At 36.1% G+C, this 17,715-nt stretch overlaps 1 protein-coding gene across 4 annotated transcripts in view; it reads right to left on the bottom strand.

Annotated features, from left to right (window-relative positions):
* Positions 1-17,715, bottom strand: part of LOC112828530 (protocadherin-11 X-linked) — a 639,354-nt gene that overhangs the window by 487,067 nt on the left and 134,572 nt on the right. For all 4 annotated transcript variants that reach the window (XM_073880940.1, XM_073880941.1, XM_073880942.1 and 1 more), the window contains exon 3: positions 8,228-10,741. In XM_073880940.1, coding sequence (XP_073737041.1) covers positions 8,228-10,741 — 2,514 coding nt within the window. The remainder of the gene's footprint in view (positions 1-8,227; positions 10,742-17,715) is intronic.

Raw genomic sequence — 17,715 nt, 5'->3', positions numbered from 1 at the left:
AAATGTGAGACAGGAATCCATCGAAGTCCTAGAGCAGAACACAGACAGCAAACTCTGACCTCGGCCACAGCAAATTCTTGCTAGACGTGTCTCCAGAGGCAAGGGAAACAAAAGCAAAAATAAACTATTGAGACCTCATCAGGATAAAAAGTTTTGCACAGCAAAGGAAACAATCAACAAAACTAAAAAGCAACCTACTGAATGGGAGAAGATATTTGCAAAGGATATATTGGCTGTAGGGCTGGTATCCAAAATCTATAAGGAACTTAAGCTCAACAGACACACACACACACACACACACACACACACACACACACACACAGAAACAGTCAAGCAATGGGTAGAATACATGAACAGATATTTCTTTTTTTTAATTTTTTATTGTTATGTTAATCACCATATATTACATAATTTGTTTTGGTGTAGTGTTCCATGATTCATTGTTTGTTCATAACACCCAGTGCTCCATGCAGAATGTGCCCTCTTTAATACCCATCACCAGGCTAACCCATCCCCCTACCCTCCTCCCCTCTAGAAACTTCAGTTTGTTTTTCAGAGTCCATCATCTCTCCTGGTTCGTCTCCCCCTCTGACTTGCTCCCCTTCATTCTTCCTCTCCTGCTATTTTCTTCTTTTTCTTTTTTTTTCTTAAAATATGTTGCGTTATTTGTTTCAGAAGTACAGATATGTGATTCAACAGTCTTACACAATTCACAGCGCTCACCGTAGCACATATCTTCCCCAATGTCTATCACCCAGCCACCCCATCCCTCCCACCCCCAACCACTCCAGTAACACTCAGTTTGTTTCCTGAGATTAAGAATTCCTCATATCAGTGAGGTCATATGATACATGTCTTTCTCTGATTGACTTATTTCACTCAGCATAACACCCTCCAGTTCCACCCACGTCGTTGCAAATGGCAAGATCTCATTCCTTTTGATGGCTGCATAATATTCCATTGTGTATATATACCACATCTTTTTTATCCATTCATCTGTCGATGGACATCTTGGCTCTTTCCACAGTTTGGCTATTGTGGACATTGCTGCTATAAACATTGGGGTGCACGTACCCCTTCGGGTCCCTACATTTATGAACAGATATTTCTTAAAAGAAGACATTAGAAATGACTAACAGACACATGAAAAAATGCTCAACATCACCTGGCATCAGGGAAATACAAATCAAAATCACAATGAGATACCATCTCATACCAATCAGAACGGCTAAAATGAACAACTCAAATGTTGGTGAAGATGTGGAGAAAAGGAAACCTTCTTATACTGTTGGTGGGAATGCAAGCTGGTACAGCCACTCTGGAAAACAGTATGGAGGTTCCTTAAAATGTTAAAAATTAGAACTGCCCTATGACCCAGCAATTGCACTACGAGGTATTTTTCCAAAGGATACAAACATAGTGATTCGAAGGGGCACATGCACCCTAATGCAGCAATGTCCACAATAGTCAAACTATGGAAAGAGTCCAGATGCCCATCAATGGATGAATGGATAAAGAAGAGTGGTATTTATATACAATTGAATATTACTCAGCCATCAAAAAGAATTAAATCTTTCCATTGGCTACCATGTAGATGGAACTAGAGTGCATCATGCTAAGTTAAATAAGTCTGTCAGAGTAAGACAAATACAATATGATTTCACTCATATGTGGAATTTAAGAAACAAAACTGATGAGCATAGGAGAAGGGAAGGAAAAATAAAATAGGTCAAAATTAGAGAGGGAGAGAAACCATGAGAGACTCTTGACTATAGAGCATAAACTGATGGTTGTTGGACAGAAGGGGGTTGGGGGATGGGATAATTGTGTGACTGGCATTAAAGAGGGTACTTGGGCATTATATCCAATGGATGAGTCACTAAATTCTACCCTGAAATTAATAATACACTATAAATTAACTAACTTGAATTTAAATAAAACAAAATAACACATAAATATATACACATAAATGCCAACATATCTGTATTTATTATATATTAACCCATTTTAATCCCACTATATTGGAATAACTTAAAAATCAAATTAAAAAAAATTTCCTCTAAACACACAATTAGGTATATTAATTTCTAGACTTTGATGTGTCTATCTTTCAATGATCACACTTAAAAGTCAATTTTACATTTCTCCTTGTTTCTACAAATCGTGTGACTTTTGAAATAAATGTGTGCATAGCTCCATAGATATTTAAAATTTATATATGTAAAGTTGAATTGTAGTTCCATGTGGAACTTTGTTGTTAAATGTTAAAAGTATCATATAATGATAATTATAAATCGTCAAATTATTTGTTTCTATGTAAAATGAAACAATTATGTTTTTTCTGTAGTATTACATAAAGTCTTTGTCTTTATGAATTCAAACAAATTTGCCAGGTAGACAAAAGTTCCCCATGTTTAAATTCTATTTTACATCCAGATGTTTTGGTACATTTTCAAAGCCGCCATACTTATCTGGAAGAGAACCCTGTACCTTCTCTTGAATAACTGTATTTGTGTGAAAAAATATTATGCATTCTGAACAGTATAAATAATATATACAGTTTTCTGCAAAATGCACCCAATATAAAGTTTTGAATGGTGTGATCAAAAGAATAAAATCAATAATGAAATATAATCTCTAATTAAGGAACTCATAAGTTAATTTTCCAGAGTCCATGCAATTTTGGTTTTCTGTGTTTTTTTTCCCCCACTTTAAATAGGGGACTAGTGTCGCCTGGTTAACTCAGTAGAGTAAGCATCCAACCCTTGGTTTTGGCTGTCATGGTCTCAGAGTTGTGGGACCAGCCCCACGTTGAGCTCTGTGCTCAGCGTGGATTCTGCTGGAGATTATCTCCCTCTCCCTTTGCTCCTTCCCCTGTTCGTGTGCTCTCTCTCCCTCTCTCTCTCTCTCTCTCTCTTTTTCTCTCTCTTTAAAATAAATAATACCTTTAAAAAATAAATATGACACTAGGTCTGTGTTTACATACCTAAAGAGCTGGTCAGATTTTATTTTTAAATTCTTAATTACTTCAAGGTTGTGACACTGAACAGCTATTTGTGCTTCAATTACTGGAAATACTTTTGTGTAAGGTGTCAGCGTTTCGAATTGATATGTAATAAAACAAGTAAATACGTTTTAAAGTTCATTTTATGGACTGTGAAAAATGATATTTTTCACCAGAGTTGCATATTCATTTACTTCTGACTACCATGAAATAGAGTAAAAGTAGTATTACATAAATATTTTTCTAATAGTGTATCTAATGAAAGCATTGTTTTGTCTCATGTTTTTCAAGTATTAAGACAAAAAAGTGGAAGTCCTTCTTATTAACTGTATGTCAAAAGAATAGCATTTCTATGAAGTATGTAAACAAATAATTAATACATTTAATACTCCAGAACAGGGGGAAAAGTGCAAATGTCTCTAGAATGTCCATTGAAATACTTTTTCACTATTACATCATTTTGAGTACCTGAAACCTAATGCAATGTGATTTTATTTTCCTTGACAAAAAAATTTTACTCCTACATGAATAGTATCTGTATATGTGGATAATCCAATATACTTAATCACTTAAAAAGGAGAGTTTAAAGCAATTTGGATTGAGATTAGCTTGAATAGGAAAAGAGTAAAAGTTGATTATAATTCCTAGCAATGATTAAATAAATTGGTTGTTCTTTTTTTTAAGATTTTTTATTTATTTGACAGAAAGAGAAGACAGTGAGAGAGGGAACACAAGCAGGTGGAGTGGGAGAGGAAGAAGTAGGCTTCCTGCTGAGCAGGGAGCCCAATGTGGGACTTGATTCCAGGACCCTGGGATCATGACCTGAGCCGAAGGCAGACACTTAAAACTGAGCCACCCAGGCACCCCTAACTTGGTTGTTCTAAGGGAACTTTTGGCAGAAATTTAGATGGAAAAAAAAAAAAGAAGAAGAAGAAATTTAGATGGCATTCTTTTTAATTTTAAAGGGTTGTGACCTCAGGGCTTATGAGATCAAGCCCTGCATTGGGCTCCACTCTCAGCATGGAGTCGGCTTCAGACTCTCTCTCCCTCTCTCTCTGTTCCTCTTCCCTGTGCTCTCTCTCTATTTAAAATAAATAAATCTTTAAAAAAATTTTTTTTCATCAAACTTGGTATTTTCAGTGAGTGGAGGTTAGTCTTGTGGTGGTAATATATAGTGTGCCTCTGTATTACACTATTAACTAATCAAACCACTATTACATCAATTTGTCCAATAATTCATCTATAGAAATAAATAATATATGTAATAAATCAGTGAATTACCACTATATGTAAAAAAATCCTGCATGTATAATTTATAAAATAAAAAGAAGAAAATAATTTTGTAATTTTAAAGTGGACTTCCAAAAGTTATAGAAACTTTAACAAAATTACTAAGTTATAAAGAAAAACTTACTAATATAGCTTCAAATAAAAACAATTAAATAATTCTTCACATAAATACATCTACAATTTTCTTTATTTTTTTACAATGAAGGTATATTGCATGTGCAATAAAAATAAAAGTTTATGACTAACCTAGAATTTTATGTCTATTTCAAATACCACATAAAACCCCAGAAATAATGTAGGAACAAACATAATACATGAAGAAATAATTGCTCAATAGTTCTCTTTAAAAAGGCACGTTCTGCATGGAGGAGCACTGGGTGTTATATGCAAACAATGAATCATGGAACACTACATCAAAAACTAATGATGTAATGTATGGTGATTAACATAACATAATAAAAAATAAAAAAATAGTAATTATACACAACACACAAAACTTTATGTTATCACAGCAGCTTTGAATATGCTAAATACTTAAATCTATATAATATTTAAAGTAGACAAAAACTAAGCTACAAAAAAAATCTAAAACAACTTGTCTATTACATAAGAGCACATATAGGAAGCATTTACAGTGTGTGGATTAATTTCATGTAAGGTTTCTTAAGATCTGCTTTTCCTATGTCATTTCTTTTGAGATCAGGCTTCATATCATGCCTATGTAGATACAAAATTACACCATGTAATTGAACAGTGATGAGTGCAGGCAATAAAATAACAAAATGAGGCAGTATTATTTTGTGTTGAAACAAATATATTAGTAAATATTGTACAAAATAGTGGTTGCTGGTTGACTGACTCTAAATTCAATTTTTTTAAAGATTTTATTTATTTATTTGACAGAGAGAGAGATAATGAGAACAGGAACACAAGCAGGGGGAGTGGGAGAGGGAGAAGCAGGCTTCCCGTGGAGCAGGGAGCCTGATGCGGGGCTCGATCCCAGGACCCTGGGATCATGACCTGAGCCGAAGACAGATGATTAACAACTGAACCCCCCAGGTGCCCCCAAACAGATATATTTCTAATGAATATTCTATCATTTTTCAGAACATCTGAGCCAAAATAATTATAGAAAATATTTGATTCCCTGTTGAAAACATGAAATTTCTGCTAAATCTTCTTATATATTACAGCCTACTACAACCATTTCATTTCTTTACTTTCATTTTCTATTTAGGTGAATAATGAGCTAAATGTAAATATCATCCCAAAGTCTCCTTTTGAAAATGTATTTTATACTTTGTTTAAAATCAATTGGAACAGTTTTGCCCTCTGCTAACAATAATATTTTATTTCATTGTCACAATTTCCTTAAGGAACAATGAATTTTTGTTGTGTTGGTTGACACTTTTCCCCATTTTGTGTGATGTCTCTTTAAAAAGAACACACCTACTATATTGAAAGTTTTAAATACATATATTCTTCTTCAGTTCTCACTTATCTTAGTGTTCTGCAACATCAGTAAATATAAGATGCCTCTCCTGGCATTAATCAGAAATTGAAGAATATATAGAAAGATTAAAGAATATTGCAAATGTAGCACAAAATATAAGAATCAAATTATTTCTAATATTATATTAATTTGCCTAATTTCATCAATTCATGTCCAGCAGATATTTAGTAATTTAGTAATGTGAACCAATGACAGAAAATATATAATTTATCTATTTTTTTAAGATGTGAAAAAATAAAATAAGTCATCTGAAAATTGATTGTAGGATGGTCCTTTTAGCTAATAAAAACCTAGTGATAACCAAGAACTTATTCTAATTAACATTCACTTTTCATATTTTGCCTATCTCATGAAGTTACTTGTCCTGTGTTTAGGAAAAGATCTCTTAGCTAAATAAAAGAAAATGTCATTGTGGAAAAAGTTAATTTATTTGACTTTTTAAGAATTACAAAATATCAAAAAATACAAATGAAAAGAGGAAGATATTTGGAAAATATTTCAATATTTTCTTCATTTATGCCTTGCTTACTGTACATTTATATTCTCAAGTCTAATAAACCTAACCCATAAAACATCTCATGCCTTCAAAAACTGTTGAAACCAGAATTTACTCTTTTAACAAACTTCATGAGCCAATCTAACACAAATGATAATCTGCTAATGTAATTCACAAACCACCCCCCCCTTTGTATACATTTTTAAGTGAGCCACAAATTTAGTCCAGGGGAAAGTGTTATTAAGATACACAACACACACACACACACACACACACACACACATACACACACACAAAAGATAGACAACACACAGAAATTGTTGTTCATAAAAAATAATTTCCTGTTGAGAAATGTTTATAATAAGTAAAATAATAGCAGTAAAATTAGAAAATGATAGCACCTTTATAAATGATTACATATAAACAAAAACAAACCTTGAGGAGATGTTAGGCATCTCACACCTTGTACCTTGTAAACTCATTCAAAGCATAACAGAACTCTGTATACAAAGAATAGGGTTCTATTCTACTGTCTGCAATAGCATAATTATGGACTTATTGTAACAAAAATGCACCCACAACTGGAGTGATATCTTACTTTCACTGTGTGATTAAGAATGGATAATGTTATTGTATAATTTAAATATGCATATTCTTGAATGACTTTGATTCTTAAAACCATTTCCTAAATTATGGTAAATTATTATCTTCATTGTTATTTTGAATTCTGATAGATTTCTTTAGTATTTCTAATTTTGGTGAGAAGATACCCAGTTTGACTTCAACATTACAACCATTTTATTAAGCCTGAATGGGTTTTCAAAAGACTTTATTCACTGAAACTGAGATGAAGATCTTTTTTAAACATAACACAGACAAAACAATAAAATCAACATGTGACATAATTTCAAAAGATGTAGATAAATTCTATTTCTTGACTTTATTAAAGAAGTAACCATACTTAAATCATTTAATTTACTTATGAATTTCTAGATAAATTTGTAATCATTTCTCCACAGAATACAGAGAGAAATCACTGTATAAGCTCTTGTTTTCATAAGTTTATTGGGTTTTAAATTATTATACATACATTTCTTGGGTCTTAATATGCCCATACTTTCCTTCAGGCCCATTAAAGAAAGCAAACATATTTCCTTATCCAAAAGTCATTATCTTTTAAGAATGTCTCCTGGAGGGCTTTCAATACCTTACACAAATATGCAAATACTTAAATGGATGTCCAAAATAGAGATCTCATATATATTTCATGTTTTGGCTTGAATATAAGAATGAACAGCATGTCTTTATTTTTCTAATCCTATTCTTGTTACATTGTATAAATAAAGATTTTATGAAACAGAATAAAGGTGGGTTCCTAATCTAAAAATAACATTCTCTTTTCATTGTGGCAGTTTGGGAGCATATGGGTAAGGAGGATATATTGATGCTATTTTATTTTCCTGAGCAGACACAGTTTTTCCCAAGTGAAGCTGGGATTCTCAACTCCATTAAACACCAAGACCTTCTTACCAGATTCTAAAAAGCTTTACTGTGATGTATCTAGCCCTGACTGTTTTGATCCTCATGCACATAATGATACTGAAGACAGAGCCAGGACCTTTATTCTAAGGTCTTTCAAGTATATTCTCTAGCAAGTTGTGTCATACTTCCATCTGCAGACAACACTTCCCCTGTTATAGTCATCATTCAGCACCAAATTTTCCTACCATCAAGAGTAATTTTACCATGATTTTCTACCAAACTTAAAATGAAACCATATATTTATTTTGATACTTCTGCAGAATATAATCATTTTGATTGTTGGAGTCAATACAATAGATTCTATAAAGTTCTACTTCAGCTGAAAATAATTTAAAAAAATAAAATAAAGTTAAAAAGATTATTTAGAACTTGGATTACCTACCGGTCTAATGTGTACAGACACAGGAGTTTTGAAAGTTGTCGCTGAATAGCTGCACTCAGAAACATTGTAAGGATCAGAACTGCTGGAAGAACACTTAGAGATGGAATCACAGGCCACAAAGGTGTTATCAAGTGGCAGTTCCTGGATGATTTGGTGCTTTGTATTCAGGGGAGTTTCAGGCTGGATATGGAAGGCAGGCTGTGGAGAGGCAGATTTGTAGTGCCTGGCCAAATCAGGGCTGTCAGGCTTGAAGGTAGTAGGTATAGTGCCCCAGTTGTACTTGCCGATGTTTTTTTCTTCCAGCTCAATGGGAAGGTCTAGTGTGATGCTGTTTCCATCACTGTCAGCATCATCTGCTTTAGTTTCTTCAATAGTGACAAAGTTAAGCAGCAAGTTCTTAGGGGTATGCTTCTTTTTCTTCTTCTTTTTCTTCTTCTTCTTCTTCTTCATCATCATCATTATCATCTGCCTGTTTTCTGGGTTTGGAGTAACCCATTCAGAATTCTGCTTGTTTTTCTGAGCAGCCTTAATGTGTGGCAATTGATGGCATCTTGCTACAGCAGTAATGAAAATAACAAGGATGACAGTTATGGTGCCAGCAATAATAGCAACCATGATCTTGACATAGTCACTGGTGGGTGAGGATGTATCAGTTGTCTCAATATTTGGGGTCACTGGTGTTTCAATGTTTCTGTGCACCAGTTCATGAATCCATGTAGCATTGGTCACTGATTCATTCACAAATAGATTAACAATAACAACATTGAAGAGAGATTCAGGTTGTCCTAAGTCCTTAGCTTTAACCATCAATCTGTGTAAACCAAGGTCTGTGACAACACATTTCTCTGTTAGTGTGATGTTGCCTGTTGTTTGGTCAATTATAAACAAACTTCTTGTGTTTCCTCCTACAATGCTGTAACGAAGCTCTGCATTCATGCCAGTATCATTGTCAACAGCAAGTACTGTGAAGACCACTGTGCCTGGATTAGTGGATGGTAGAACCAATTCATAGGAGTTATTGGAAGAAGGGACAATGAAAACTGGTTTGTTGTCATTGACATCCACCACATTTATGGTCACTTTGGCAGTTGAAGAATGTGATACCTTACCACCATCCTCAGCCTTTACATAGAAAGTATAAGATTCTTGTTTTTCTCTGTCAAATGAAATATTTGGTTGGATAACACCAGACTGTGGATCAATGGTGAAGTCATCATTCACATTTAAAATGGAGAGAGTGACTGCAGAATTTTCTCCATAATCCGGATCAGTTACAGTGATCAGTCCTACCGTGCCATGTCTTGGAAGGTTTTCTGGAACATAGAAGTTGTACTCATTGTGAGTAAAAATTGGACTGTTGTCATTCTGATCAAGAATGGTCACTAAAACTGTGGCATTGGTTATTAATGATGGCATCCCATTATCTTTTGCCAGAACTGTGAAGGAATATTTTTCGCGTTTTTCTCTATCCAGTTTCTTCACTGCAGTCAGAATGCCTGTATGACGATCTAGGTTGAATTCAGATGGAGCATCAACACCTAGCAGATAATTGATCTCAGCATTGTGCCCACTGTCCGCATCCATTGCACTTATTTTTGTCAACTTGGTGCCAGGAGAGTTATTCTCAGGAAGAGAAAGACTTATGAAAGGCTGGGTGAAAACAGGAGCATTGTCATTTTCATCCTTCACTTTGACAAGGAGCATGGATGATTGATTCAAAGGAGGTTTGCCAGCATCTGCAGCTAGTAATTTAATGGCATATTCTCTTGTGGACTCATAGTCAAGATATGCAGCAGTCTCCAGGAGGAACTGATTACTGAATACTGGCCTTAATCTGAAAGGGACTTCATGATCTGTGAAGCATGTCACCATGCCATTATGGTCAGCATCTTTATCTGTCACAGTTATGAGAGCAATTTTGGTGTTAAGTGGAGCATTTTCTGAAAGAACCACAGTGCCATTGATTGGATTAATGATGTATCTTATGTCAATTGATGGGGCATTATCATTGATATCTGTAACATTTACTAGAACCATTGCTCTTGCTGGCATCAATCCACCATCACTTGCCAAAACCAGTAACTTGTGGTTTGGTGATTCCTCCCTATCCAGTGGTTGTTTGATTGTGATAAGTCCAGTGGTGGTGTTGAGGTGAAATAGCCTCTTGGCGATGTTGGAGACTAGATTGCTGAAATAGAAGTGAATCTTGGCATTTTCACCTATGTCAGCATCTGTGGCATGGAGTTGTGTCACTGAAGTACCTACAGGAGCATTTTCTGGTATATTGACTTCAATCCCATCCTCCTTGAAGACTGGGCTGTTGTCATTTGTGTCAGCAACAATTATTTGCAAAATAGCAGTACTTGATCTTTGAGGAAAGCCACCATCTTCAACCTTTACTTTCATTATATATGTATCCTTCTCTTCTCTATCTAACTCCTTTTGAACAACCAGTTGTGGCATCTTGTCCCCTTCTGGTGTTTCAATGACATCAAGTCCAAAAATACTTTGACCCTAGAAAACATACAATGAAACATATTTTAACTTATGTAATGAGACCAGTGTTCAATCTGTTGAAGCCACATGACAGAGGATCAGCTCAGAAATAGGTGTCAGAAGACTTAAGTTCTAAGTCCCAAATGTGTCTGTAACTAGTATCGTGACCACAAACAAGTTGCTTAGCATCTCCATGCATTTGCAAAATTAGAGAGTTGTGCTTTAAGATGGTCTGAGAGCTTTTCAGTTCATGGCATTTTATGGTAATAAGTGTAACTCACTTATATAATGTATTAAAGTCTACAAAAGGAAAAAGTATAAAGAGTTGTCAGTGTTTCACATGGTGAATTCAGTTATGAGTGAATTAACTGAGGCAAGATGGCTGTAGAGTAGGGTACCTCATTTCATCTGGACCCTTGAATTTAACTAGATAACTATCAAGCTATTCTGAACACCCATGAACTCAGCCTGAGATGTAAGAAAAAAACTCTACAGTTAGAAAAATCCCCTGCTTTTTGCAAGGCGGGAGGTGTGGAGACGTGAATCTGAGGGGAGATATCAAGAGATAAACAGAGGGGGGAGGGAGCCTCCATAATCTGGCTACCAGAAAGTGATACAGCCTTGGAGGATAAATTTAGAACCCTTAGAAATCGGCTCCAGTGAGAGACATCCCTGTCTGAAGGGGCTCAGGGGATTGAAAGGACAGAATTCTAGGTGGGTCAGTGTGGTCTCAGGATCCTAGAAGTCATAGAACTAATGGGGATGCCTGAGTCAATAGAATGCCCAAGCAGTGGAGTGGGGAAACTGGTTATGGTCAGTGAGTCCAGGAGGGGACTCCTAGCTCTGGCCACCATAAACTGCAAACTAGGCCATCAAGCGACCGCTTGCTGCCTGGGAACCCTGCAAAGGACTGGACTGTGCAGACCACTGTCATCCTCCAGGAGGGGTAGAACGGGTGTGCCCACAACCAGGCAATAGTTTCAGGGTGGCAGGCCCATAAAGGACAGTATGGTGACATTCAGCCATCCCCCAGGAGCGGTGGAGCAGGTACATGCATGATCCTGTGACCACTCTCAGCGTCAAGGCACAACAAAGGGCAGGAACACAGGACCCTCGGATTTCCCCCCAGGAGGAACACTGTGGGCACACACTGAAAGAGTCTTTGGAGTTTAGTACACACCAAAGTGAACACTGTTGATCCCAGAGGTTTTATTGAAGAGGGAGGACTGTGAACTTTTGGCTCTGGAGCTGGAGGTCAGCCCAGGGCCATCTTTAATTTGATCATCTAAAGAGGCACGGAAAGCCTTCAGGGAACAAAAACCACATAGAGGACCAGCCCCCTGGCAAGGGGAGGTGCAACTCTGCATAGGCAAAGACACCTAAGAAGCAGCATAGCAGGCTCCTCCCTCAGAAGACCAATTGGAAGAACAGGTACACAACTTGCTTATGGATCCCATAAAACTGTAAAACTCCTCGAGTATATAGAACTCGAGGTTTTTTTCTCGTGATTCATTTATCTTTCAGTCCAAAATTTTTCTTTTCCTTTTTTTCCCCTTTTTTCCCTTTTCAACTAGTTTCTTATTTTATCAATGATTTGTTTTTAAGTTGCTTTTTAACATTTATTTTTTACATCTATACTTTTTAGATGTATGTTTCATTCTGGCCTTTTTTCACTTTATTCAATTTTAATTTTGTAAATATGTAAGTTTTGCTTTCTTTGCAATTTTGGGATTTAGAGTATTCTAACACAGAGACCAAAATTCACTCAGGAACAAGTGAATCATTGTGTTTTGTCCACCCTGTGAGATTATATTCTTCCCCCGCCCTTTTGGTTGTTTTGTTTTATTTTGCTTATCTGTTTTGGTTTCTGAATGCTTCAGATTTGTCTAGTGTGTATTTTGCTTGGAATGTGGTTGATATTTTTGATTCAGTTCATGAGCTCATCCCTTCTTCTCTGGGCAAGATCACTAGAAGGAGGAATTCACAACAAAAGAAAGAACAAGAGGTAATGTTCTCTGCCACAGATCCAGTTGATATGGATATAAGTAAAAAGTCAGAGATGGAATTCAGGATAACAATAATAAAGTTAATACCTGGGCTTGAAAAAAGCATAAAAGACAGTAGAGTATCTCTTAGTGAACAAATGAGATCTAATCAGGCTGAAATTTAAAATGCACTAACTGTGGTGTGCCTGGGTGGCTCAGTCGGTTAAGCATCTGCTTCTGGCTCAGGTCATGATCCTGGAGTCCTGGGACTGAGCCCCACATCAGGCTCCCTGCTCAGCAGGAAGTCTGCTTCTCCCTTTCCTTCTGCTCTTCCCCCAAATTGTGCTCATGCTCTCTCTCTCTCTCAAATAAAATGAATAAATATTTTTTTAAAAATATGCACTGAGATGCAGTCTAAATTAGATACTCTAACAGCTAGGGTTAATGAAGCAGAAGAGAGAGTAAGTGATCTAGAAGACAGGCTTAAGAAAAGAAAGGAAGTTGAGGAAAATAAAGAAAAACAAGTAATAACTCATGAGAAAAGGATTCAAGAAATTAATAATGCCATGAAACATACCAATGTCAGAATTACTGGGGTGGCTGAGGGTGAAGAAAGAAAGAAAGAGCCAGAAGGTATATTTGAGCAAATAATGGCTGAGAACTTCCCTAATCTGGGAAAGGAAACAAGCATTCAAGTCAAAGAGGTAGAGAGGATGCCTCCCAAAATCAATAAAAATATGTCAACACCCCAACATAATAATGAAGCTTACAAATTTTAGAGAAAGAGAAAATCTTGAAAGTAGCTTGAGACAAAAGGCTCCTTACATACAGATAGAGGGACATCAGATTAGCATCAGACCTATCCACAGAAACCTGGTAAGCCAGAAAGGGCTGTCATGATATATTCAGGATACTAAATGAGAAAACTATGAAGCCAAGAATACATACACAGCAAGACTGTCATTCAGAATGCAAGGAGAGATAAAGGGCTTCCAGTACAGACAGAAACTGAAAGAATATGTGACCACTAAGCTAGCACTGCAAGAAATATTAAGGGGGATCCTGTAACCAAAGAAAGAGCCCAAGAGTAACATAGACCAGAGAGAAATAGAGAAAATTACAGAAAGAGGGACATAATAGGCAATACAATTGCACTAAATTCATATCTTCCAATAGTTACTCTGGATGTAAATGGGCTGAATACTCCCATCCAAAGGTACAGAGTAACAGATTGGAAAAAAAAGCAAGACCCATCAATATGTTCTCTACAAGAGATTCATTTTACACCTAAAGACACCTCCAGACTGAAAGTGAGGGGGTGGAGAACAATTTACCAACTAATGGACCTCAAGACAAAGCAAGGGTAGCAATCCACATATCAGAAAAATTAGATTTTAAACCAAAGAATGTGATAAGAGATGTAGAGGGACACTATATCATACTTAAAGGGTCTATCCAGCAAGAAGATATAACAATTGTAAATATTTATGCCCCCAACATGGGAGCAGCCAATTATATAAACCAATTAAGAGCCAAAGTAAATAAACACATTGATAATAATACATAAATAGTAGGGGACTTCAACATCCAACTCACAGAAATGGACAGATCATTTAAGCAGAAGATCAACAAGGAAACAAGGGCTTTGAAAGACACACTGTATTAGATAGATGTCAAAGATAAAATATACAGAACATTCCCTCTTAAAACAACAGAATACTCATTCTTCTCGAGTGCACATGGAACTTTCTCCAAAATATATCACATACTGGGTCACAAATCAGGTCTCAACCAGTACCAAAAGATTGAGATTATTCCTTGCATATGTTCAGACCACAATGCTTTGAAACTTGAACTCAATCACAAGAGGAAATTTGGAAGGAACTGAAACACTTGGAGGTTAAAAAGCATCCTAATAAAGAATGAATAGGTCAACCAGAAAATTAAAGAAGAATTTTTAAAAATTCATGGAAACAAATGAAAATGAAAACACAACTATTTAAAACCTTTGGGATGCAGCAAAGGCAGTCTAAGAGAGAAGTACATTGGAATACAAGCCTTTCTCAAGAAACTAGAGAAGTCTCAAATACACAAGCTAATCTTACACCTAAAGGAGTGGGAGAAAGAACAGCAAATAAAGCCTAAACTGAACAGGAGAAGAAAAATAATAAATATTAGAGCAGAAATCAACTAAATAGAAACCAGAAGAACAGCAGAACAGATCAACGAAACTAGAAGCTGTTTTTTTGAAAGAATTAAGAAGATAGATAAACCTCTAGCCAGACTTCTCCAAAAGAAAATAGAAAGGACTCAAATTAATAAAATCATGAATGAAAGGGGAGAGATCATAACCAACACCAAGGAAATACAAACAATAATAATAACATATTATGAGTAACTATATGCCAACAAATTAGGCAATCTGGAAACTTATAAACTATGAAAACTGAAACAGGAAGAAATAGAAAACCTGAACAGATGCATAATCGGAAAGGACATTGAAACAGTATTCAAAAACCTCCCAAAAAACAAAAGTCCAGGGCCAGATGGTTTCCCAGAGGAATTCTATCAAATATTTAAAGAGGAAATAATACCTATTCTACTGAACTTGTTTTAAAAAATAGAATTGGAAACAAAACTTCCAAACACGTTCTATAAGGCCAGCATTATCTTGATCCCAAAATCAGACAAAGACGATGCCAAGAAGGAGAATTAGCGACCAATACCCCTGATGAACACGGATGCCAAAATTCTCACCAAAATACTAGACAATAGGATCCCACAGTGCATTAAAAGGATTATTCACCATGACCAAGTGAGATTTATTCCTGGAATGCAAGGGTGGTTCAACATTCACAAATCAATCAACATGATAGATCACATTAATAAAAGAAAAGGCAAGAACCATATGATCCTCTCACTCGATGCAGAAAAAGCATTTGACAAGACATAGCATCCTTTCCTGACTAAAACTTTTCAAAGTTTAGGGATAGAGGGAACATACCTCCGTATCATAAAAGCCATCTATGGAAAGCCCACAATGAATATCATTCTAAGTGGGGAAAAGCTGAGACCTTTTCCCCTAACATCAGGAACAAGACAAGGATGTTAACTGCCACCAGTATTGTTCAACAGAGTAGTAGAAGTCCTAGCCTCAGCAATCAGACAACAAAAAGAAATAAAAGGCATTCAAGTTGGCAAAGAAGAAGTCAAACTTTCACTCTTTGCAGATGACAAGATACTTTATGTGGAAAACCCAAAAGCCTCCACCACAAAATTGCTAGAACTCATACAGCAATTCAGCAATGTGGCAGGATACAAAATCAATGCATAGAAATCAGTTGCATCTCTATACACTAACAATGTGACTGAAGAAAGAGAAATTAAGGAATGGATTCCATTTACAATAGCAAGAAAAACCATAATATACCTAGGAATAAACCTAACCAAAGAGGTAAAGGATCTGTTCTCTAAAAAGTACAGAACGCTTATGAAATAAATTAAGGAAGACACAAAGAGATGGAAAAACATTCCATGCTCATGGATTGGAAGAACACATATTGTTAAAATGTCTATGCTACCCATTGCAGTCTACACTTTCAATGTAATCCTTATCAAAATACCATCAATATTTTTCACACAGCTGGAAGAAAAATCCTAAAATTTGTATGGAACCAGAAAAGACCCTGAATAGCCATTGAATGTTGAAAAAGAAAACCAAAGCTGAGGGCATCACAATGTCTGACTTCAAGCTATATTACAAATATGTGATCATCAAAACAGCATGGTACTGGCACAAAAACAGACACATAGATCAATGGAACAGAATAGAGAACCAAGAAATGGACCCTAAACTCTATGGGAACTATCTTTGACAAAGCAGGAAAGAATATTCAATGGAAAAAAACACAGTCTCTTCAATAAATGATGTTGGGAAAATTGGACAGCCACATGCAAAAGAATGAAACTGGACTATTCTCTTACACCATACACAAATATAAATTCAAAATGGATGCAAGACCTAAATATGAGATGGTAATCCATCAAAATCCTAGAGGACAACACAGGCAGCAACGTCTTCAACCTTCACTGCAGCAACTTCTTGCAAGACACATCTCTTAGAGGCAAGGGAAACAAAAGCACAAATGAACTATTGGGACTTCAAGATAAAAAAAGTTTCTGCACAGCAAAGGAAACAGTCAACAGAACTAAAAGGCATCCTACTGAATGGGAGAAGATATTTGCAAATGATGTCTGAGATAAAGGGCTTGTATCCGAGACTATAAAGAACCTATCAAACTCAACAACCAAAAAACAAATAATCCAGTCTAGAAATGGACAAAAGACATGAATAGACATTTTTCCAAAGAAGACATACAAATGGCTAACAGACACATGAAAAAATGCTCAACATCACTTGGCATCAGGGAAATACAAATTAAAACCCCAATAAGAGGGCGCCTGGGTGGCTCAGTTGGTTAAGCGACTGCCTTTGGCTCAGGTCATGATCCTGGAGTCCCGGGATCGAGTCCTGCATCGGGCTCCCTGCTCAGCAGGGAGTCTGCTTCTCCCTCTGACCCTCTTTACTCTCGTGCTCTCTGTCTCTCATTCTCTCTCTCTCTCAAATAAATAAATAAAATCTTTAAAAAAAAAACCCAATGAGATACCACCTTACACCAGTTAGAATGGTTAAAATTAACAAGGCAGGGAACAACAAATGTTGACAAGGATGTGCAGAAAGGGAATCTTCCCACACTGTTGGTGGGAATGCAAGCTGGTACAGCCAGTCTGGAAAACAGTATGGATGGTCCTCAAGAAGTTAAAAATAGAGTTACCCTATGACCCAGCAATTGCACTACTGGGTATTTACCTCAAAGATACAGATGTAGTGAAATGAAGGGGCACCTGCACCCCAGTGTTCATAGCAGCAATGTCCATAATAGCCAAACTGTAGAAGGACCTGAGATGTCCTTCAACAGATGAATGGATAAAGAATATGTTTATATA

Source organism: Callorhinus ursinus, unplaced genomic scaffold (assembly GCF_003265705.2).
Source record: "Callorhinus ursinus isolate GAN/ISIS: 27379988/994484 unplaced genomic scaffold, GSC_fseal_2.0 scaffold40, whole genome shotgun sequence".
NCBI lineage: Eukaryota > Metazoa > Chordata > Mammalia > Carnivora > Otariidae > Callorhinus > Callorhinus ursinus.
The sequence above is the reverse complement of the archived record's forward strand: the minus strand, read 5'-3'. Positions and strand labels throughout refer to the sequence as shown.